Source organism: Miniopterus schreibersii, assembly GCF_964146895.1.
Source record: "Miniopterus schreibersii genome assembly, chromosome: X".
Classification (NCBI taxonomy): Eukaryota; Metazoa; Chordata; class Mammalia; order Chiroptera; family Miniopteridae; genus Miniopterus; species Miniopterus schreibersii.
In genome coordinates, this window is record NC_138104.1 from 72,308,131 (window position 1) to 72,330,592 (window position 22,462).

Consider the following 22,462-nt stretch of genomic DNA (forward strand, 5'->3'; position numbering starts at 1 on the left):
GCCACAGCCCGTTCTAGCATTTAGGAAGTCACAGGTCTTGGAAAGGACTTGGATCCCACTGTCGCACCGTGTGTTTAGAGAAGGACAGCTTGGGCTGACTCCCAGCACAGGCCCCCAGGCATCTCTGTTGTGTTGATATGCCTCCTACTTGTCCAGCGACAGATTGGCAGAGTCTCTAGCTCTGAGCACTTCCCAGCAGGGGAGTTCCTGGGACCCGTAGCTCAGGGTATTTAGTAATTATCATAATCATAAATCATAGGGCGATGTAAGTTGGGCCTTTACAACGCGCTGAAGTAGTCAACGACTTTCTTTTGTTTGATCCTCCCTGTGACACTGTAGGCGGGACCTGGGCTGGCCTTGCCATCATTGTTTTACAGTTGGGGAAACTATGGCTCGGCCTGGTTTGCCCAAAGCCACTCAACTAATATTTGGCTGAGTCTGGATTCAAACTCAAGTCTGCCTGGCACAAAGCCCAGAGCCCGGCCCGTGACGGCCCTGCAGGAGCTGTGGGCCACCTTGTGGATCATAGTAACCCTCCTCCTCCTAATGTTAGTAATAATAGCAGTTATCATTTGCTCCTCGCATAATAAGAACTCTGAACATGTTTTTCTTTAATGCTCACAACAGCCTTATTAGGCATGGATTAGGACCCCTGACTTACGGATGAGGAATCCGAGGCTCCTGAGAGGGTCGGTGACTTGCCCAAGGAAAGAAGAGCAATGGGGCTGGGTGGCATCACTCTGACTCACACCCGGGGCTGTCTGGTTCCAAAGCCAGTGTCTGTGTTGGGTCCACAGTCAAGGAAGATACAGGGGCCTTGAGGACTCAGCAATTGGAGAAGTAGCGGTTAAACTCAGGCTGTAGAAAGGACCTTGAACATTGCAGTTGTGGGGCAAGATGTGGCAGACGTGAAGAGAAGACTCTAACTGGGAACCAGGGCAGGCGGGGCTGCCCGAGGGTGCTCTCAGTACCTGCATGTAAATTGTTGAGCTCACCTCAGTTAAGGGTCAGAAATGGCCTCCGGGAGAAGGCGGCATCTAAGCTGGGCTGTGGAGGAAGGACCCGAAGACCCTGCAGACGGAGGGCATTGCTGGAAGTGGAGCGGGCATGCCCAGGGAGTGAGGCTGGGCTTAGAGATGGTGGCAGTCAATCGGGCTAAAACAGATCTGGACAGGAAAGCCTCAAATGTTAAAGGTCTGAATGCTGGTCAAGGCTGGGTCAGACACCTTCTGTCATCAGGGGGGACCGGGGAGGTCTGGAGGAGAGGCTGGACTCTGCAGCATAGCAAGGGAAGCAAAGGGCCCCATTTATGGCTAGGTCGCTTTCTAGATAGGTGACTTTGGACAAACCTGTTCATGCCTTGGAGCTCCAGTGCCCTCCTCTAATGAGCATTGTGTAAAGGGGAGAGGTCAGGAGGACAGAAGAAACACCAAGGAGAGGGATTAGGCCGCGGCTGCGTTGGAAGCAGAACAGCAAGGAGCGAGCAGAATTGGTGGGTTGAAAACCCCGGTGGCAAGGCCCAGGCCTGAGGGCTTCCAAGTGTGGGTGCCAGAGGAAGTGTGGAGTCTAATTAGAGCTGAACAGCTGGTGTTGCAGGAGGGCTGTGGGTAGAAGAAGGTGCCTGGACTTCCTGTAGATCTGTGAGAAGTTGTCAGACCTCCAGGCACCTTAAACCAAGGTCCAGAGAGGGACTAGCGATGGCCCAAGTTCAGGAAGTTAGCTCTCAGCAGAGCCTGCTTCCTAGCTGTGTGTTTTTTGGGAAGTCACTTAACTTCTCTGATCCTTATTAGTTTCCTCATCAGTAAAATGAGGATAATAATTCTGACTTCTGTGCGTTGATGAGAGAACTTACAGTAAAGCAATGCTCAGCACAAAATAGTGGCTAACACACTGGAGTGCCCTCTGCCTTCCCCAACCTAATCTCTGTCATATGCTGAATAGTCAAGCTTGAGAAATGTGAAGTGTAGAACTTGAAAACAGAGGGGTAGGAGGGCCCAATACCTGTGCCACCAGAAGCAAAAGGACCCCAGGCCTGGAGGCACTGCTTCTGCAGTTAGGGTCAGGCTGGAACTGGGGAGTGGAGGGACCAGGGACGAGGCTGGGGTTGCTAGGCACGCAAGGATGAGAGCTGGAAGAGGTGGCCTGTTGCTAAGGAAGGAGGGAGGGTGTGGGGAGCCACTGACACCCAGTGGAGCCTGGGATGTCCCCATGGCAACAGGAGCCGCTGCAACCTCGGGAGGAGAGGTGGGAGGAGCAGCCACTGCTGGCTCTGTTCCCAGAGGCCTCCCACTCTGGGCCTCAGTGCCCTCATCTGTCCAACGAGAGTTTAGATTAGATCATCTCTAAAATTCTTCCTTGTTTTGACCTCCTGGTAATCTGGGGTGGCTGAGACCTCACGGAGGACTTTCCGTGGTTCCCACATTCGCATGTCCAAGACACCGCTAGTCCCCAGAGCCGCCCAACTGCATTGGCTCTTCCCTCCCATGCTGCCTCCTGTTCGGTGCAGCCCGGGGGCCTGCCCTGTCCAACTGTCCGTTCCCACCACTTCCTTTGCCTGGAACCTTGTCATTTACTGCCTGTCCAGTGCACTTTGGGGGGCCCAGCTCCAGTCCTGCCCTCTCTGGACAGCCTGCTTCCTCCCTCCTGGGCTTCTTTGGCTCCGAAGGTCTGAGCTCCTCCTGCTATCCTTAGTAACCACCGCTGCAGTTTATCAAGCCCCTTCTGGGAACTGGCTCCACACAGGACACTTGACAGGCTGAAAGCTTTACAGTAAATCTATGGTGTATTGCAAATCCCGTTTTACTGGAGAGACAGTGCTCTGAGAGCTTATGTGACTTGTCTGCGGTCCCTCGGGTACTATGTGGTGGAGCCAGGCCTGGCACTGGGTTCTGTGTGAGTGCTGTCGCCCAGGCCTGTGGTGGGTGTTAGCAGCAGCACTTGCTGGGTGATCCCTAAAGCTATGCTGGGCACCATGTTGGGTGCTTTCACATACTCTCTCATTTAATCCTCACAATAATCCTATAGGGTATATACTCTTGTCATTTTACAGATGAGGAAACTGAGGCTTAGAGAGCTAAAATAATCCTCCCCCAGTGGTAGAACTAGGATAGGAATCCAGACCATCAGAGTTGTAGTCACCACTGTGCTGTACTGAGGTTAACCCAGGCATATTCCAGAAGCACCACAGAGCATGCCCTGTGTACCAGGCCTGTGTTGTGTGATCCTTGGGGTGAGAGAGGGGGTGGATAAGAGCGGGGCACAGACACAGATGAGCCAGCTTTGGCAAGCCCAAATGGGAGTGTGCTGCTGAGGCGAAGCCAGTTGTAAGGATGAGAGTCTGGAGGGGGTGGAGCTGGAATCTGACAGTGGGACCGAGGATGAGGGAGGCGGGGGAAGTTGGGTAATTTTCCCAAAGAAGGTACCTTTCCAGGAAGCTCACCAGAGACAAGAAGGGGTAAGAGGGTCCTCCCTCCCCTTCCTGTTTGCAATCCCTTGCCCCCACCTGGCCCAGCTCCAGGAAGTGGGTGACCCCTAAGCTGGCTGCCTGCCTGGTTGGCACTAAAATAAACCTCTCTCTTCCCCTCCCCTCGCTTCTGTCCCCTCTGTCCTGGCTTTAATTAGCAGCCCTGGGAATGAGTCACTTGGCAGCTGGGGAGGGAGGCTGCACAGCACCCAGTCAAGCCTCCACTCCTGGCCCAAGCCTGCGGGCAGCGCCACTGTGTTCATGCACGTGGGTGCTTCCTGCCGGCCAGCCGGCCCCATCGGTGATCTGTGAAGAGGAAGATGGCAGGGGCCGCGCCGCCTGCTAGCTGGGCCCTGCTGTCAGGGTGTCCGCATAGGAGGAGCATAGCTGGTGTTGCTGCCTTTGTTTCTGTGCGCCACTGGATGTCAGTGCGTGCGCGCGTGGCTTTAGTGTTTGTCTGTGGTAGGAAGTGTCAGGAAATGAGGGAGCATTTGGGTGAACAAGCACAAATGCTTTATGATTGCATTCACCCCTCCCTACATAAGTGTTCTTTATGTGGTTTTGCTTGTGCAAGCCCTGCATTTATAGCCCCAGTTTCCCCTTGTCTTAGTCTGGGTCCATTTTGTTGCACGGAACAGAAACCCACTGAAACTCGGTCAAGAATAAAGGGTAGGGGGAACTCTTGTGAGGCTACATCTCAGGGAATCTAAGAACAGTAAATGAAGTATAGCCAGGCCACGACCCAACTGGAAGTGGGACAAAGAAGTCAAGGACCAAAACCAAGGGACCAAGATTGCTGGCGTTCTCTCTCTCTCTGTGTCTCTCTCTTTCCCTCCATCTCTGGGGCCCATGTCTCAGCTCTCATCTCTCATGTCAGCCTGGTCCCTGTCATCTCTTTGTCACTGACTTCTCTCTCTGGACTGGCTTCCTCTGCTTTCAAGCAATGTGACCTTCCAGCTTCAGGGTCCACCCCCATATGACTGCAGCATTTCTGTTTAGCCTATGGTAACACGAGGTGCCAAGGGGCTGTAGGTGGGAGTCGATTCTCTTGGAAGTGGGTGAGGGCAGAAAGGTCAAATACTTGGTACTTGGTCTTCTACAGTGACCACAGATTTGATGTTTCCACAGTGAGGTCCCAGCCTGGTGGCAGACTGCTCAGAGACCCAGGATTGTAAGATTGCCCATTCATCAAGGTTCTGGTTCTTACTGTAATGCAAATTAATTTTTGCTCTCTGTGCTTTCAAATTTCATACTCTTGTATCAGAACGCCCCATTTTACCTAGAAATTTCCCCTTATTTTATGCTGAAGCAGCTTTTAAGTGCACAGTGAATATTACCATTGCTCCCAGTATGTGGTGATTTTCATAGCCTCAGAATGACTGGCATAATGCTACCCATGGTACAGCTGCTACCAAGTTCTTGATTGCTTCAGGAATTTTTACCTTTTATTAGTGCAGTGACTGCATTTATAGTTATCTGCAGTATATAATTACAAGCGCACATTATCAATATTATCAGCTTGACGCTTGAGCTTAGTTTTCCATTAATACAAACCCTGCAGTTTTTACATTAATTACAGAGGGAATTAATGACCCCTTAGACAAGTTTTCACCTATGAGTAAAGAGTTGGGAACCAGCTGTGCCTGTAATGACTGGTCTCCAGACGCAGGGTCAATGCCCTCCGCCCTGACCTCAGCCCTGGCCTCCAATTCCCTGGCTGAGACTAGAGGCTGCTCACCTCCTCCTCCTCGGAAGCCTCCTGTTTCTGGTGTGGCACACAGCAGGTGCTGTCGTTATTTCTAATAAAAATGATACATTTCTTATTATTGTCAAAGCCCGTGTCTTCCCCATGTAAATGGTAAAGCCGAGTGTGTGAGATTGTCCCTACTCAGGGCCGAGTCTCCTTCAGCTCCTCCCATCCATTTTTTTACTATTCCAAATATTAACAATTGTTTTGATCCAAAAATGTCTGTTATGTGTCGGGTACTGTTAGAGAACACTCAGCACGTATTATCTTTAATCTTCCGAGTGCCCTGCTAAGTAGTGGTGATCACATCCACTTTATTAATAGGGAGCAAACCAAACCAGAGGGTAGAGTGAGCTGTTAGAGGCCGTGCGTCCATTTAGTCAGTCATTCATTCAAGGGTGATGGGCCAGGCACTGATGTGCTAAATTAAATGCAGTTTGTAACGATGATAAGTAATAACGGAGTCCGGAGTCGTGCTCTGAGGAAACTCACTGTCTCGTATGGAAGCAGTCAAGGAAACAGACAATTACAGACAATTACAGGGCAAGTGTAGGGTGCTGTGGGAGCACCCCGAAAGTATACCCAGCCCAGCCTGAGGGTCAGGGAGGCTTCTCCAAGCTGACATCTAAGCTGAGGGTTGGAAGATGAGTAGAAGTTGGCCAGGGGAGCTGTGGGGTGGGGTGAGACGAAGTGGAGGGTGTTGCAGGCAGAGCAAAAAAGAATGTACGCTTGGGCTGTGGGAGGGGTATTTGGCACTCGCATTTGTGAATTGCGAAGGCTGTGTGTGCAGTAGAGTGGCACTGTCATGACAAGTGGTCTGGAAAGGGGGCAAAAAGTAAATTGGGAGGGTGGAACAGGAACCCTGGTCAGTTAGGCCCAGAACTGAAGAGCTGCAGAACCCAAGAGCAGTTTCCATGCTTCAGGGCTCCTGGAGACAGGCGGTTTGCGTAGCAGGCCCTGGAGCCCCGGCCGGCCAGCGTCATGCCAGCATTCTAATAGCCACAGTGCCCTCTAGTGTCCACAAGCCTGTATTGCAGCTCCACCTCAGTGGATTGTGCGTCTCCTACCAACACTTACTGGCCTGTGTGGCTAGGTGCCCTGTGCCGAATGATAGGGACACTGAGATGAATAAGACACAGTCCCTGTCCCACAGAGCTCCTGGCCCAGAAGACGCAACAGACAGTGCTGAGAGAAGCACAGGGTGGGAAGGACACAGGGGAGGGGTCAGAGCAGGTTCCCAGAGGACCACAACTTCTGAGCTGACTTGTAAAGAACAAGGGGGAGCTAGAGAGGTGGGGAGGTGGCAGTGGGGGTTAGGGGGTGGGGAAGGGCCTTTTGAGCAGAGGGAAGGCACAGGCAGATAGAGGCTGACAGCAGAGAGCCAGAGAATTGCAAGCACTTGTCTAGATGGAGCACAGGGTGAAGATGGGGAAAGACTTTGACTAGCTAGAGATTGTGGGTAGGGGCCAGCTCACAGAAGGTTCTAGAATGCCTGCCACTAACTTAAGCATAGGCACTTGTGAATGGACTCATATAAGGAACTTCCCTATTATTTTGGGATCACAAACCCATCTGAGGACCTGATGAAAGCTATGCTCTCCCTGGAAACATGCTGTTATGCATAAATATTGGTCATACAACTTCAGGGGCTTCAGAGACACCCCTATGCCTATCCACGAACCACAGGCTGCCAAAGTATTCTTGGTATAAATACTAAAACTTTATCGTGGCCTCCGAGGCTCTGCATGATCGGGCCCCTACCCACATCTCTAGTCTCACCTCTCTTCTCTTTGTTTTTTCCACCCAGCCCCTTCGGCCTCTTTGCAGTTCGTGAAATACTCCCTCAGGTCCTTTGCCCAAGTTGTTTCCTCTGCCTGAAACAGTCTCCCTGCTAACTCCACTTTTGCCCAGCTTAATTCCATTAGTTGTTGAACATCTGTTTCCTCTCACTTGAATATAAGCTCCATGAGATCAAGACATAAACTACCTTAGTCACTGCTTGTCCAGCCCCCAACCCAGTGCTTGGTCCACAGGATCTGGGAATAAGGGACTGAAGCCCTTGCCAGTGCCCTGTCAAACTCCTCACCCATATAATTCCTTCTTCCCTTCCGTTTCTGGTGGTCATCCCATGAGTCTACCCAACATGCTCAGATAGTCTGAATTCCAAGAGTGGCCCAGATTAAGAGATATTTTCCTAGAAATTGTCCCATTCCTGAAACAAACAGCCTTCCCATGGGTCTCCCTTGCCTCTCTGGGAGAAGGGTCAAACTCTCTCAGGCTCAAGCTGAGATATTTCATCATGTCCACATTCGTTTCACTGAATCCTCACAAGAATCTGTGAAGTGGGAATCACCACTCATCTTTTATAGATGAATAAACTGAACCTCAGAGGGGTTAGCAGCTGAAAAGTGGTTGACGTGGGGACTTGTACTCAGCTCTCCCAGGCACCAAAGTGAAGGCTCTTGGCCTCACCACGGAGGGGAAGGGGCTTGCCCAAGGTAACACAGCATCAGCTGTAGGGCCAGGACCAGAATTTCTGTCTCTCAACTCCTGCCAGGCCAGGAAGAAGGTTTGGGCCAGAGGTGCAGCTCTTAGCAAAATAACTGCAAATGGGTGCCAGGTGCAGCTGTGGCAGGAACTAGGAGAGTTGCTGAAGGAGAGAGAAAAAAGCAGACGCTGAGTCCAGAGTCCTAAGGACCAAGGGGTGGGCCGAGGATGCCACGAAGGGCCCATAGATGCCAACTTTGTGGTGGTTTGGAGGGCCTATCTTGCTCAGCAGCTTTGGCTTTCTTGAGAGGAACCAGCTGCCCCAGCAGGGAGGCAGGAAGGCTGGCCTGTTGCCTGTCAGCTCCTATTCCTTCTAGATCACTGGCCCCCTGGCCCCTCCCAGGGCTACCTTCTGCTCAGAACAGCCAGGGGCCTGGTCTCTGGGGTTGTGAAAGGACAGGAACGCACTGAGCTGGATCTGGGCTACTCTTCAGGAGCCCCCACATCCTTCAAATCCTCCATTCTCTCCTTGCAACAGCCCCGCCCATGCGGAGGAGAGCGTGATTGCTGTGGCAGGTAGCTGGGGAGTCAGGGCACCTGGATTCTAGTCTGACTGGCTCTATGAACTTCAGTAAGACTCTTCCCCTCTTCAGGCCTCAATTTCTCCATCGGTAAAACCAGGCGGGGCAATTGCCTCGGAAAAACAGCCTCTTGATCGTGAATGGCTTTTCTGACTTTCTCTCTACTCTTCAGGGAGCTTTTCTCTCAGCCAGTCCAGAAAACAACACAGAATTGAGTGAGAACTGTTGCAGTGGTCAAGAATATTGTCCAGGGCCTCATCCTGATTTCTCAAAATGAGTGATTTGAATTTTACGTCATCTGGAGCATCCCAGAACAACAACCAAATGGTCTGTTTAGCTGTGCTGAAGATGAGGAAATGTGCGAAAAGCTTCCATGGAAAGGTTTCTGTGTTCGCATGGCCGAGGGGACAGATTCCAGGTTTGGGACTGGCCAAACCAGGTCCTGATCTTGGGGTTATGCCACTAACTGGCTGTATTGCCTGTGCCGTGTGTCCATCTCCTTTTCTCTTCAGGAGAATAGGGCTGTTGACACACACTTGACAGGGTGCTTGGGTGGATTCCAATGGAGGTGCACATAGGGAACCCAGCCTGAGGTTTTGCCCAGAGGAGTCACTGTGAGCTCTGAAAGCTGCTTCCTCTTACCAGGACTTCCTAGCCCTCCTGGGGGAGCAAGGGAAAGAGCAAAGTTTCCAGTTGCAGTCTGGCCTACAGCCCAGCTGGCCTGGCCCCGCCTCTTTGGTTCCTCCTTCTAGGGAAGGGCTGGGGAGGAGGGTTTGGTGACACCGTGGAGGCACCGCCCAGGGCCAGGGGGCGCCTGCCCTCGGGACAGGTCCAGACCCATGGAGCCCCCCGGGAGGAGTAGCAGGTAGGAACCTGGGCCCCCCAACCCCTGCAGCCTGACTCCCTTCCTTCCTGCTCAGGCCTAGACCTGGTCCCTGTGCTGCTGATTCAGCAGCCTTCTGGCTTCCTGGTTCCTGGCTCCCCTCTTGGACTCTTGGAGGCCTTTGGCTTGGGGGAGGGAGCCAGCTTGAGTGGGTAAGCCCATGGATATCAGGGTGCCCAGCACCGTAAAGACCCTGGAGCCCCGAGCAGTCCGAGGCCTGGGAGGGGTGTGATTGGTGGCTGCCCTGGAATGCTAGCCTGGCCCAGCACTGCAGGGCTCCACAGAGCCGCTGAGATTCCCTGATACCAACATTCCAGCAGCCTTAGGGTCTCTGAGTCTCAGGATTAATGAGATAACCAGTCAAGGACTTGGGCGGGTGACTGGCACGTTGATGGCAGTTGAGAAACTGTCATTCTGGCGATGATGATTCAGAGTCTCTGATAAGAAGTCTCGGAGTCCAAGATTCTGAAAGGTTCTAAGATTTGGGTATCCTCAAATTTGCAGCACGTCAGATAGTGAGCAGCTGGCCTGGCCTGCAGCCACGTCTTCAGGCCTTTATTTGGGCTCTTGAATGCCAGGCCCTGACCACAACCTGCCTTCAGGGGCTTGTGGGGGGCGGGGGCGGGGACGGGGGCAGGCTGCCTTGGAAGGGCCAGTGCCACTACCAGCATCTGTCCCTTGCTGGGTAGGGGCGGGACCAGCTCCTCAGCCTCACCAGCCAGCTGTCACTCTTCCCTTTTCATTCTCTGGACTTTAATCATGGGAAGCAGGAGGCAGAGGGGCCTTTGGACCCTGCACTAGGGGTGGGGACACAGCTGGGGGGCGGAGCATGGGCCCTGCCCTGGGCTGGGGGTGCAGAGCTGGCCTTGGAAGTAAAGACTTCTGCTCCTTGTAAGGACCCTATCCTCTGGTTAGCTGGGCCCCACCTGGGCTGCCCACCCCTAGTCCCATCCTGTCACCAAGACCACTGAGGCCTTGTCAGCTCTCCTCCGCCCTCTCCTCTCTCCTCTCCTCTCCTCTCCTCTCCTCTCCTCTCCTCTCCTCTCCTCTCCTCTCCTCTCCTCTCCTCTCCTCTCCTCTCCTCTCCTCTCCTCTCCTCTCCTCTCCTCTCCTCTCCTCTCCTCTCCTCTCCTCTCCTCTCCTCTCCTCTCCTCTCCTCTCCTCTCCTCTCCTCTCCTCTCCTCTCCTCTCCTCTCCTCTCCTCTCCTCTCCTCTCCTCTCCTCTCCTCTCCTCTCCTCTCCTCTCCTCTCCTCTCCTCTCCTCTCCTCTCCTCTCCTCTCCTCTCCTCTCTTTCCTCTCTTTCTTCTCTCTGCCTCTCCCTGTCTTCTCTCTGTGTCCTTTGTCTCACCCCTTTTCCGTCTTCCTCTTTCTCTTGTCTTTCTCCAGCTCTGTCTCACCCTTTCCTTGTCTCTTTCGGTTTCTAGCTGTCTCTCTCCCTCTCCTCCCACAATGTTTCCTCCACTCACCTGGCCTGGGCTCTTTGGACCCAGAGTTTCTCCTCTCTCCATCCCTCCCTTCCTTATTGTAAGGAGTATTTATAAGGGGGAGCCCCCCTACATCTTTTGCCTTTCTCTTTCATCCCCCCTCCCTCCCACCCCTCGTCCCTACTCGTGTGGCGTCTGGTGTGAGGAGGGCTCCCTTCCCCCTTCCTTGCTGTGGTGTGCCAGTGTCTCCGTGGCCAAGGTCCTCACGGAGTCACCTGGAACACAGGAGGCCCAGCCCGGCTCTTTTGTCTCTGCTGCCCCCTGTTGTCGTTGTGTTCTGTTTGTGGTTCGAGTGCCGTCCTCTCTTTCTTGACTTTGTGGTTTTTTCTTTTTTTCTTCCTTCTTTCCTTCCTTCCCTCCCTCTCTCCGGTTCCTCCCTCCTTTCCCTCCTTCTTGCCTCCCTGCCTCCCACCCCTCCTCTTCCATTCCGTCTCCTCCCCCACCCATTCCTCTCATCTTCCCTTCCTCCCTCCCCCACTCACTCTCATCTCATTGTCCCCATTCCCCACCCTGCCTCTTCCCTCCCTCCCTGTCTCTCTCTCTGTCTCTCTTTCTCTGTCTCTCACTGTCTCTCAGGTCCACAGCGTCTCATACTCTACACCAGTATTGCTGTCCTACTCAGGTCCTTGACTCCATGAAGCTTACCCCCTCAGGCAGGCTGGCAGAGAGCAGGTAAGAGCTAGACCCATCCCTCCTCCCATCCCTCACCCACCCAGACATATAAATATGCAAGAGCATTGCCAGACCCTCCCCCCATCTCCCTCTAGCCCCTGGAGTGACTGTGGAATGGGTGTCTGAGCGCATGAGCAGAATGACTGGAGGACCAGGTCAGGAGACCAAAGAGGACCTTCAGAACCTGTTTGTAGCTTGTCCTTCCTTAAAAATTCTTCCCTAGATACCTGTTGCCAAAAGCGGGAGTTTGGCCCTAGAATATGTAGCATCTGAACTGTTTTAATGGATGAGTAAGAGTCTGCCAGTTGGATAGGATGGGGAAGGGCATTCAGGCAGAGGGAATAATCTGCCCACACCTTTGAGGAACAGCATTATTTCCAAGTTAATTGGAAAACACATTTTACATTTTCTGATTATGATGCAATAAAATGAAATATTAATAGCAATGGCAGAAAAGGCTAGGCCCATTTGAAAATTTAAAAATACTTATGTTAAAAAGGAAAGAAGAATGGAATTTATGGACTATTTAGAATAAATGTCAATGAGAATACTATGCATAAAAACCTATGGGATGTGACCATGGGGTTCCCAGAGGAAAATTTGTTGTCTTAAATGCTTTTGCTAGAGAACAAGACAGTTTAAATGAAATGAACTTACCATTCCATTCAAGATTGTAGAAAAATAACAACCAAAAGAAAGCAGAATAAAGTAATTACTGTAGATAAAACCAGAAATTAATGCACTAGAAAACAAAAGATTTGATAAACTAAGAGGTAGGTTTTAAAGTGACCAGTAAACTGGACAGACCCCCCTCTGCCAGATATGTCTGAGAAAAAGGCAAGAAAACATAAATAAAATAAGGTTCGATGAGAGAGATTTAACCACAGATTCTGAGGAGACAGAAAATGTCATAAGAAAATGATTTCTGTAATTTTATACCAATAAATGTGAAAATCTAGGTGAAATGGGTAGTTTTCTAGGAAGATATGAATTACCAAATGTCTTAAGAAGTGGCAGAAAACCTAATCAGAATAGAACAGTATAGAATAAGTTTAAAAGATGGCCCAAGTTTTCTCCTGAGAAACAGTACCAAGCCCAGTTGGTAATTATGGAAGTTCTGATTATGAAAGGTCTACTGAATTTTTTTTTAATATGTCTTTACTGATTTTAGAGAGAGGAAAGGAGAGGGGGAGAGAGATAGAAACATCAATGATGAGACAGTCATTGATCGGCTGCCTCCTGCACGTCCCCGAGCCCGCAACCTGGGCATGTGCCCTGACTGGGAATCGAACCCTGATCTCCTGGATCTTAGGTCGATGCTTAACCTCTGAGCCATGCTGGTTGAATGATCAGATAGTAGGAAAAGGTCGACAGCTTCCCAGTTCATTCCAGAAAGCTAGTATAACTGGACAAGTTTAGACACACACAAAAAAGGAAAACTATAGCCTAATCTCAAGTATTAATAGAGTAACAAATATTTTAATTACCAAGCTGAATCCATCAATGTACTAAAAGAAGAATGTGTCATGACAAATGAAGGTTTGTCCCAGTAGTGCAGGGATTGTTCAACATTAGGAAAGATGTTATTGTAATTAATTGCATTAATAGATTAAAGAGAAAAGAGTGTGTGTGTGTGTGTGTGTGTGTGTATATATATATATATATATATATATATATATATATACACTGAGAGACAAGACCTCAGTTTTTATCTATGTTTAATTGCCTATAACTATCTCTATAAATGCTGAAAAAAATCAAGTGATAAAGTTATATATTCATTCTTGATTTAAAAACTCTTAGTCTTAGTTATCTCTTGGAGCATTGGGGTAATTTGTTACATAGCAATAGATAATTAGTACAGTAAGCTAGGGATCAATTAAAACTTCCTTAACTTGGTAAAGAATTTTTGTCAGTGCCCGACCAGCGTGGCTCAGTGGTTGAGCATCGACCTATGATCCAGGAGATTGTGGGCAGTTCAAGGTTCGATTCCCAATCAGGGCACAAGCCTGGGCTGCGGGCTCGATCCCCAATGGGGGACGTGCAAGAGGCAGCCGATCAATGACGACTCTCTCATCATTGATTTCTCTCTCTCTCTCCCTCTCCCTTCCTCTCTCTGAAATCAATAAAGACATTTTTAAAAAAAAAAAAATTTGTCATAAACCAAAGACAACCTTCAAATGTAACAGAGAAGTACTAGATAAATTTCCATTAAATTCAGGAACAAAATGAGGGTGACTGCTATCACTGTCATTAACCATTTTTTTTCTGGAAGTTTAACCAATGGGATTTTTTAAAAAAAGAAATAAGTGGTATAAATATCAGAAAGAGTCAGAGTTAGCATGATTTGAAGATGATATGGGTGTCTATATAGATAATCAAGCAGAATAAAAGAAAAAATTATTAGAATTAATAAGAAAATTTGGTGAGATGGGTAAATACAAGATAAATATACACCTAAACTATTAGCTTCTCTGAATACTAGCAATAACTAATTAGAAGACATAATAGAAAAAGATTTCATTCACAATAGCAAAAAAATTTGCAAAATTCCTAGGAATTTACAAGAAATGTGAAATAGTTTTCTATAGAAAACTAAAATTTCATCAAAGGCTGTAAGGAGACTTGAGTAAATCAAGAGCCCTCTCCTAGTCCTGGACAGGAGCATTCAACATGGTAAAAGTGACATTCCCCCCACCCCCCTTTCGGTCAAAAGGTTCACTGCATTTCTCATTAAAATTTCAGTGTTATTTTCTTTGAGAATTGGGCAATTCGATTTTGAAGTTCGTGAATTAACAAGAAAATTTTTAAAAAGAACAAACGGGGGGCTTGCCCTATTAGATACAAAAATTTACCATAAAACTGCAGTAATTAGAAATATTACATCATCACAGAAATAGAAGAATACATAAACAGAACAAAATAAAGAGTTTAAAAACAAATCCATGTATTCATATGGGAATTTATGATAAAGAACACATTTCAAATCAGTGGGGAGTCAGTAAATGGGATGGGACTATTGCCTACCAGTTGGGAAAAAATAAGTTAAATCCTTACCTCATGTATAACCGAATACAAAAAAATAAAGCTGTAAAACTGCCAAAGGAAAGTCCAGAATTTTTTTTCACTTTTTGTCAATGTAGGGGTTTTATTTTTTGCTTCCATGTATTCTTTTGCCTTTATTTTTGTTGACTATATTACAGATGTCTCCCATTTTACACACCCCCCCCCTTGGCGCCCTCCACCTGGCCTCCACCCCACCCCCTCACCCCAGGCCTTCACCACACTATTGTCTGAGTCCCTGGGCTATGCATATATGCATATAAATTCTTTGGTTAATCTCTTCCCGTCTCCCCTCCCCCCTTCCCTCTGAGATCTGTCACAGAATATTTAGCATTAGGGTAGCCTTTCTGAGCATGACTTAAAAACCCATAAGCCACAAAGGAAAGGCAACTAATTTTGACTACATTAAGGTTAAGAACTTTTGTGTGAAGATACTATATACAAAGTTGAAACGTAAACAGTAGGCTAGGAGAAAGTATTTGTTACCTAGATATCAGGCAACGGTTCCTATCTCTGTCTGCATCTACATCGTCTCCTGGAAATCAAGAAGAAAAAGGTGTGCAACCCATTTAAACTGGAGAAATAACCCAGCCGGTGTGGCTTAGCGGTTGAGCACCAACCTAGGATCCAGGAGATCCTGGTTCGACTCCCAGTCAGGGCACATGCCCAGGTTGTGGGCTTGATCCCCAGCAGGGGACGTGCAGGAGGCAGCCAATCAATGACTCTCCCTCATCATGGATGTTTCTATCTCTCTCCCTCTCCCTTTTTCTCTCTGAAATCAATAAAGACATATTTTTTAAAAATGGAGAAATAACATGATTTGACAACTCCAGGAAGAAATAGACAATTAGTTAATGAATGAGAAAGGATGCTCAAGCTTACTAATAGCTAAAGAAATGTAACTAAAACAACAATGTAATGATTCGAAAGTATAAAAATTTAACATATTGAAAGGGTTGTGAGGAAACAGAACCTCTCACCTTGATTGGAGTGCAAATTGGTACCATTTTTTAATTTAATTGTATTTTTTGGTTAATCCGCACCTGAGGATATTTTCTCCATTGATTTTAGAGAGAGTGGAAAGGAGTGGGGCAGGGGAGAGAGAGAGAAACATCGATATGAGAGAAACATCGATTGGCTGCCTCCCACATGCAACCCAGGTACTTGCCCTTGACCTCTATTTATTGAACCCGAGACCCTTCAATGTGCAGGCCGACACTCTAACCAGGGAGCCAGACCAGCCAGGGCAGTACCATTTTTTTAATGGGACAATTCATTGGTTGCCACCAGAATCTTAAATGTCATATACTTCCAAGCTGGGAACCATGTCTTAAAGCTAGATTTCTCTGAGGATTTACTACTAGATGGACCCCAATTTGGCCAGCAGAGGCCTCTTCTGAAATACCTCAATCCCAACTGCAAACATAAGTCATACTGTGCAACTGTTTATCATATGCCCTTGTAGTGTAGCATTCTCAACCAACTCTTAATGAAAAGGTTGCATATAATCAGTCTGTAAAAATGATAAAGAATTAACTTTTATCTACATTTTAAACAAAATGCATTCCTTTGGCCCAGCAATTCAATTTTTAGGAACCTGTCCTTCAAAATACTTCCAGACATATGCAAAGATATTCATTGCAGCATTGTTTGTAATAGAGAAAAATTTAAATGACCTAAATGTCCATCAGTAAGGAACAGCTTTTCCTTCGTGATCCATCCATACTATGGATTACTCTATAGCAGATCAAAAGAAAAAGATTTTTCTCCGTGTACTGGTATGGAAAGATCTCCAAGACTTCTTGTTATATGAAAAAAGCAAGTTGCAGAGCAGGGCTTATTGGAATGATCCCATTCTTATAAGGAAAACAAAATCTCCATAACAACAATAACATGTTATACACACCCTGTCACAATTTTAAAAGTACTGGCCTTTTTCTTTGGTCCCATTTCCTTGCTTTCACTAACTCATTTCCCTCCTCCTCTATATCTTTTTCCTGTATCCACTGTTCAGATCTTGCTTTTCCTTTTAATAACTAACTCAGAGACTACCCCATTCATTTAGCAAGCATTTGTCCTGCCTGCTCTTGGTTAGGCCTTGTGCTGAACCTTGGTGGGATATAGGAAAGAACTGTATCTGATTCCACCATTAGGGAGCTCAAGTTTAGAAGGGAGAAAGACAGATAGACAATGGCAGTGTAGTGTGGTTTGAGATGAGACAGAAGTAGGCTCAGAGGACTGCCAGAGGAGGGACCCCTAGCCCAATCTGTCCCCTATAGGAGGGAACATGTGTATTGAGTGTTGAAAGAATAATAGCTTTCCTTCCTCCCCCAACCCTGCCAGAAATAGTTGCCCACTTTTGGCTCTTCCAGGAGGGATGACCTAATGGGGAAAAAATTATTGAGTCAGTACCTTTATTCAAGTCCAGGTTTGGCCATTTACCAACTCTATGATTTTGAGCAAGACATTTAACCTCTGAGCCTGTCTCCTCATCTGTGTAAAGAGGATAATGCTTACTTACCTCCTCAGGGCTGACTTTAGGATTGGAGATGACACAGGTTAAATGTCTGGGTGACTATCAACTCTTGAAGGGCAGGGGCTATCTGGGTCTTGCTTTCCTCAGGGCCAAGCGTGTAGCCTTAGATTAGGTTGGATCTAAAAACTGTATGTGTCTGGGGATGGTTCTGGGGAAAAGGATGGGCCTGACCATAGTGGGACTTTGGGATGAGGAGGCTGAGAGCAGTGCATGGGATGGAGGGGATTGCACCAAAAGAGAGAGACCAGGTGCCTGGTTTTGCATGGTGACACAGGGAGGGAAAGTCAAAGTAGGTAGCTCTGGGAAATGGAGCTCAGGCAGGGCATTCTGACCTTGGTTCTCGGCCCTGTTTTTTGGCTGATGCAATCTCTCAATCTCACAGTCCAGGGCAGGGAAGCATGGTGGACCAATACTTGCATTGGTGCAAACACATTGGGTTTTCAATCCCAACTCTGTCCTTCACTAGCTGAGTGACCTTAAACTACTCACTTAACATCTCTTAGCCTAGCTCCTTATCTGTTAAAAAGGACACCATATCACCAGCATCATGGGGTTTGTTTATTGAGGAGTAGATGAGATCATAAATAGAATTCACCTCGCTGAGTGCCTGGCACACAAGGGGTACTCAAAAAAGTGTAGCAGTTGTTAGTATTCATTTCAGTAGACAATGGAGTTCTGCTGTGGCCACGGCCTATGTGGGGTAATGGTTCTTATCTTCCACAAGTTCCAGTCAACTGGGGAGACTGACAAGGGCTAAAATAGAAGAGAGCACAGAGGGCTGTGGAAGCCCAGAGGAAGGGAGCTGGCCCCATCTAGGTCTGGCGCAGGTCAATGCAGCCTAAAAGCTGAGCCTTAGAAGATGATTAAGAGTTAGGGACATAAAGGCGAAGTGTAGAAGAACATTGCAGGCAGAAGGAACAGTGTGTGCAAAAGAACCTGATGTTACTGGGTAGAGCCAGAGGTTCTTAACCTGGAGTGTATGGGCCCCAGATGGGTTCAAGTGGCCCATGAACCTCCTGAAATTGAGAAATGTTGTGTGTGTATACCTATCTGTATTTTTCATCAGGGAAATGGTTAATGACTTTCATTAAATGCATAAAGGATTTGTGTTTCTCCCAAAAGGTTAAGAACCAGTGTTTCTGGTGACCAACTGTCATGTGAATGGATTATAAATAGGAGAGAAATTTGGTAAAATTTGTGATTTAGAAACATCATATTAGCAGTATGAGAAATGGATTCTCTGCATGGAGGCCAGCTGGAAGGCCCAAACTGGAGTGCTAGCATAGAAGAAATGGATTTGAGCAGGGCTGCTCTTGCACTACTCTAGTGGGCACCATTCACATAGCAGCATTTTAACTTCAAATTATGGAATCTAAGTCCTTTGAGAGTTATTAATGAGGTAGGCTCAATAGAAGGTGAGGGAAAGGGAGGAGTCAAGGATGAGTCCGGTGTTAGCAGAGGTCTGGGGGACAGGAGTCCAGGGTAATAGTGCAGGAGGAAAAGGGAACCTCTATTAGTGCTAACCCAGTACCCAAAGTCTTTGGTCCTAGACATAATTACTGTCTTCCATCCTACTCCTGATACTCAGAGATCCTGAGGGATATTGGAGACACTTATTTCTCTAAGGATTTCAGAGAGGGATTCTGGTTTGTGAATTTTCTGAAGAAAGTAGTGTTTGAGCCAGTCATTCGAAGTCCATAAAGATTCTGAGATGTAGAAATGGGAGAGAATGCTCTGAGAGTGTAAACCAAGGCCTGGAGGTGAGAAATGGTGAAACTAAACATTGGAGTGTGCAAAGATTAGATATGCTTCAAACAGCTGTCTGGGGAGTTCAGGCTCCTTTTTTGTGGTAGGCAGCTGGAGAGCCATGAGCAGTTCTTGAGTAGGGAAAATGACATGATCAAATTAGAATGAAGGGAAGCTAGGGAGGAGGTTGTTGTAGTAATCCAAGAGAGAGGTAAGCTAAGGTAGTGGCCATGGGGATGGAGCAGAGGGGATGGATTTGAGAGGTGATTGGGAGGAAGAGAGGACTGGAGTTAAAGACTAAAATGATAATAGGTGGGGCAGGGAGGTGCAGATGACTGAGGGTGGAGTTCATAGTAAATTGTAGTGTTCAGACCTGGCAATGCACTCATTCATTCAACAAATATTTATTGGGTCCCAGGCACTGTGCCGAGGATTAGGGATATAGCACTGAACAAAACAGATGCCTGCCCTGATAGATCTTACAGTGGGTGAGACAGATAATCAATCAATAAATAACTAAATAAATATACTGTGTCTGGTGCCACACCTATCGGCAGAAGGAACATCAGTGCAAGAGCTCTGGGGCAAGAGTGTGCTCTTTATGTTTGAGGGACACCGGAGAGACCAGTATGACTGGAGAGTGAACAAGGGGCAAGAAGAGTAGAAAATGAGGTAGTAGGGGCCAGATGACATATATATAGCCTTTGGGAGCTATTTAGCGGGCAGAATCAGCAGGAATTGGTAGCTGGAATTGCTAAGGAAGCAGGAAGAATCTAGGATGCCTCTGAGGTGTGTCTCAGGCTTGGGTGACTGGGTGGATGGTGGTGCCTTTCTCTAAGGTGGGAAATGTAGGAGAATAGGTTCGCAGTGTTAAGATGGTGAGTTAGAGTTTCCTGTGAGCTCTGGAAGCCCTAAGGGGCATCCTGGTGGAGCCTCCAGAAAGGATTAGGCATGATGAGGCTGGGACCCAGGAGAGAGACCATGCTAGAGAGAGAGCTGCAGGGGTCCTCAGCCATTCCCGAAGCTATGGAATGGAATGAAGTCAATGACAGCGTGTGGAATGAAAGAGAAGAGCACCAGAGCAGAGCTGGGTAAGAGGTACTGGCACATAAGGAATGGGGAGAGGAAGAAGAGCTGGGGGTGGGCAGAGAAGTAGGAGGAAAACCAGCAGGGAGTGGGCTCACTGAAGCAGAGGAAGGAAAGAGCCCTCGTGCACAGGAGGGGCTTGTTAAGAGTGGCAAATGTTACAGTTGGGGAAGTAAGATGAGGGTGGAAGGGAGTCTATTGGCTTTAACCACTAGGAGGTCCTGGACGACCTTACTAAGAGCAGTTTCTGTGGCGTGGTGGGCGCATGAGGCAGATTGCAGTGGGTTGAAGAGCTTGTGGGAGGTACTGAAATGGAGATGGCCAGTGTAGACAAATTTCTCAAGAAGCTTAGCTGTGAAGAGGAGAGAGGGGCAGTAAGTGCTAGAGGGAGATGTGGGGGCAGATAGAGGGTTTTTTATTCCCAGATGGGAGAGACTTGAGCTTCTATAAATGTTGGTAGGAAGGAGGCACCAAGAGGGAGAGGTTGAAACACAGGAGGGAGAGGGGATGATTGCTGTGGAGGAGGTAGCAGGGGTGGGCTACAGAGCCCAGGTGGAGGGACTCGCCTTAAATAGCATAGGGAAGGAAAGCACAGGAGGTGGTGGTAGTGAGGGGTGGGGGAGAGAATACAAGGGCATTAAGAGACTTGGTGAAGGAAATGCTTCAGGAAAGTTCAAAACAATAAATGGATATCTCTGACCGACGGCATGGATGCTGGAGCTAGGAGGAAGCAAAGAATACTTCTGGTTGGGAGTCAGGGAGGGCTTCCTGCATGAAGCAGCATTTGAGCTGGGCCATGAAGTTCAGACCAGATTTCAATAGGCAAAGATCTGTGCAGAAGGAAGAAACAGAATTAGCAAAGGCATAGAGGCGTGAAAAGGCTGGACATGCTGATGGAATCAGGAGCAGCTAGTGTGATGAAGGCTGGGCATGAGTGAGCAGGATAGCGTTGATGCCACTGATAATGACAGTAATAAGTTATCCTGTGTGAGGCATCAAGCCTACCCTGTGGTAGGTAGGTGCTTTACATACTTGAATTTATTTAATCCCACCAAGCCCTGCAGGATAGGTATTTCTTCTTCGTTTTATCAGACAAGGAAAATAAGTCCTAGAGGTGAAGAGATGGGCCCAAATTCATCCAGGTCGTAGGTAGTGGGGGCTGATCATTCAAACCCACATCTATCTGACTCTAAAGCCCTTGCCTTTTCCACCTGACAGGAAAGGCCAAGTGAAGCCATAATGTGGGGGAAACTTGAATGCCAAATTGGGGAGTCTGAACTTTATCCAGGAAGCAATGGGGAGCCAAGGTGGGTGTCTGATTCCACCAAGGAGAGATTCATGGTTAAAGGTGGGCTTTAGGAAGGCTAACGTGGTTCAAGAGGGTAGAAAGAAGAAATCAGCAAGTGGCTGCGGTGTCAGGGTGAAGGGTAGCAGGGGCCTGGCCTGGATATGAGGGAAGTGAGCAGTGAGCCTGGACGATTATTTGTTCCTCATGACAGCCTTGAGAAGTGTGGAGTTTTCTTCTCCTTTTATAGATGAAGAATGGGAGACTCAGAAAGGGAGAGCTACTTGCTCAGGACTTGAGCCCTGGTTCATGTGATTTTGTTGACTCAGGGGCTCTGTGGAACAATGTGTCAGAGGGAACTCTGAGCAGGAGGAGGGTGTGCGTGCCTGCGTGCGCGTGTGTGCTGCCTGTGCGTGCCTGTCTGTCTGTGAGATGGACAGCAGTGCCTTCCCTTGCCTATCCTCTTTCCTTCCCACCTCTCCCAGGTTCCTGGATTCCATACTTACCGCCTCCCCCAAGCCAAGGGGTCTGGGAGTGGGGTGATACTGTTTCATTGGCTCTCCCCGGAAGATCAGGCTCTTCACTCCCAAGGCACCCGGTGTGTGTCCCCCGCCCACTGTCTGTCCATCCACCCCATGAAACTGTAGTGCAGCTCCAGTGACTGCCACATGCAGTATGGCCCCTGGTACCCCTCCGCAGTGCCCTAGGGACAGGCGTTTGTGCCTTCCATGACTCCTCCCTGCCTCTGTGTGCTTGCAAATGGCTACCTTGGGAATTAGATTCAGCTCATGAGCAGTGAACAAGAACCACCACCATATTCCCATTGCTCGTATTTGTCAGGCACTTGACATATGTTCCAGTCCTTTCAACAATCCAGTGGGGTTGTCATATAAGTCCCATTTTTACAGATGAGAAAACTGAGGCTCCAAGAGGGGTGATAATATGCCTAGGGACATACCCTGGAAGCACTTGTAGAGCTAGCATTGGAACCCAGGTCTGTTTGAGTCCAAGGCTGTGGGCTTTCCACACTCCAATTTTAAGCATTTCCTATTTTCCCAACCCTGAGCCTTCAGGAAATACAAATCTTTGTCCTTCAAGGGCAGGGTGGATTTTTGGAGTCAGTGCCAAGTTCACCCAAAGACTCTGGTCAGATGAGTCTGAGACTTGGAACTCCAGGGATTCCAGGTTTAACTCTTGACTCTTAACACTCATCCAGATATGTGACCTGGGGCAGTTAACCTACCCTCACCGAGCTTCAATTCCCTCATCTCTAAAATATTGCAGAGTTGTTGTGAGGTTGGGGGAGAGGGGAGTTAAATGAGATGATGTATATGCAAAGTGCCCCAGAGAGCAATTTGCTACTATTTATATTCAAATGAAGGTTGGGCGCCAGTCTGGTCTGAATTGGAGTTTGTACTTTCTCCCTAA

General features: G+C 48.2%; 1 protein-coding gene and 1 pseudogene across 7 annotated transcripts in view; both read left to right on the forward strand.

The window, feature by feature from the left end:
• LOC308551015 (high mobility group protein B1 pseudogene) overlaps positions 1-22,462 on the forward strand; it is a 535,482-nt pseudogene that overhangs the window by 142,801 nt on the left and 370,219 nt on the right. The window lies entirely within an intron of this gene.
• The window catches only part of IQSEC2 (IQ motif and Sec7 domain ArfGEF 2), a 78,014-nt gene that overhangs the window by 26,105 nt on the left and 29,447 nt on the right, over positions 1-22,462 (forward strand). For 2 of the 6 annotated variants that reach the window (XM_081125104.1, XM_081125106.1), the window contains exon 3: positions 11,223-11,318. The exons of 2 other annotated variants lie outside the window; for them this stretch is intronic. In XM_081125104.1, coding sequence (XP_080981230.1) covers positions 11,223-11,318 — 96 coding nt within the window. Of the gene's footprint in view, positions 1-9,020; positions 9,144-11,222; positions 11,319-22,462 lie in introns of those variants that run through there. 2 more of the 6 variants (XM_081125105.1, XM_081125102.1) reach the window with 2 other exon arrangements.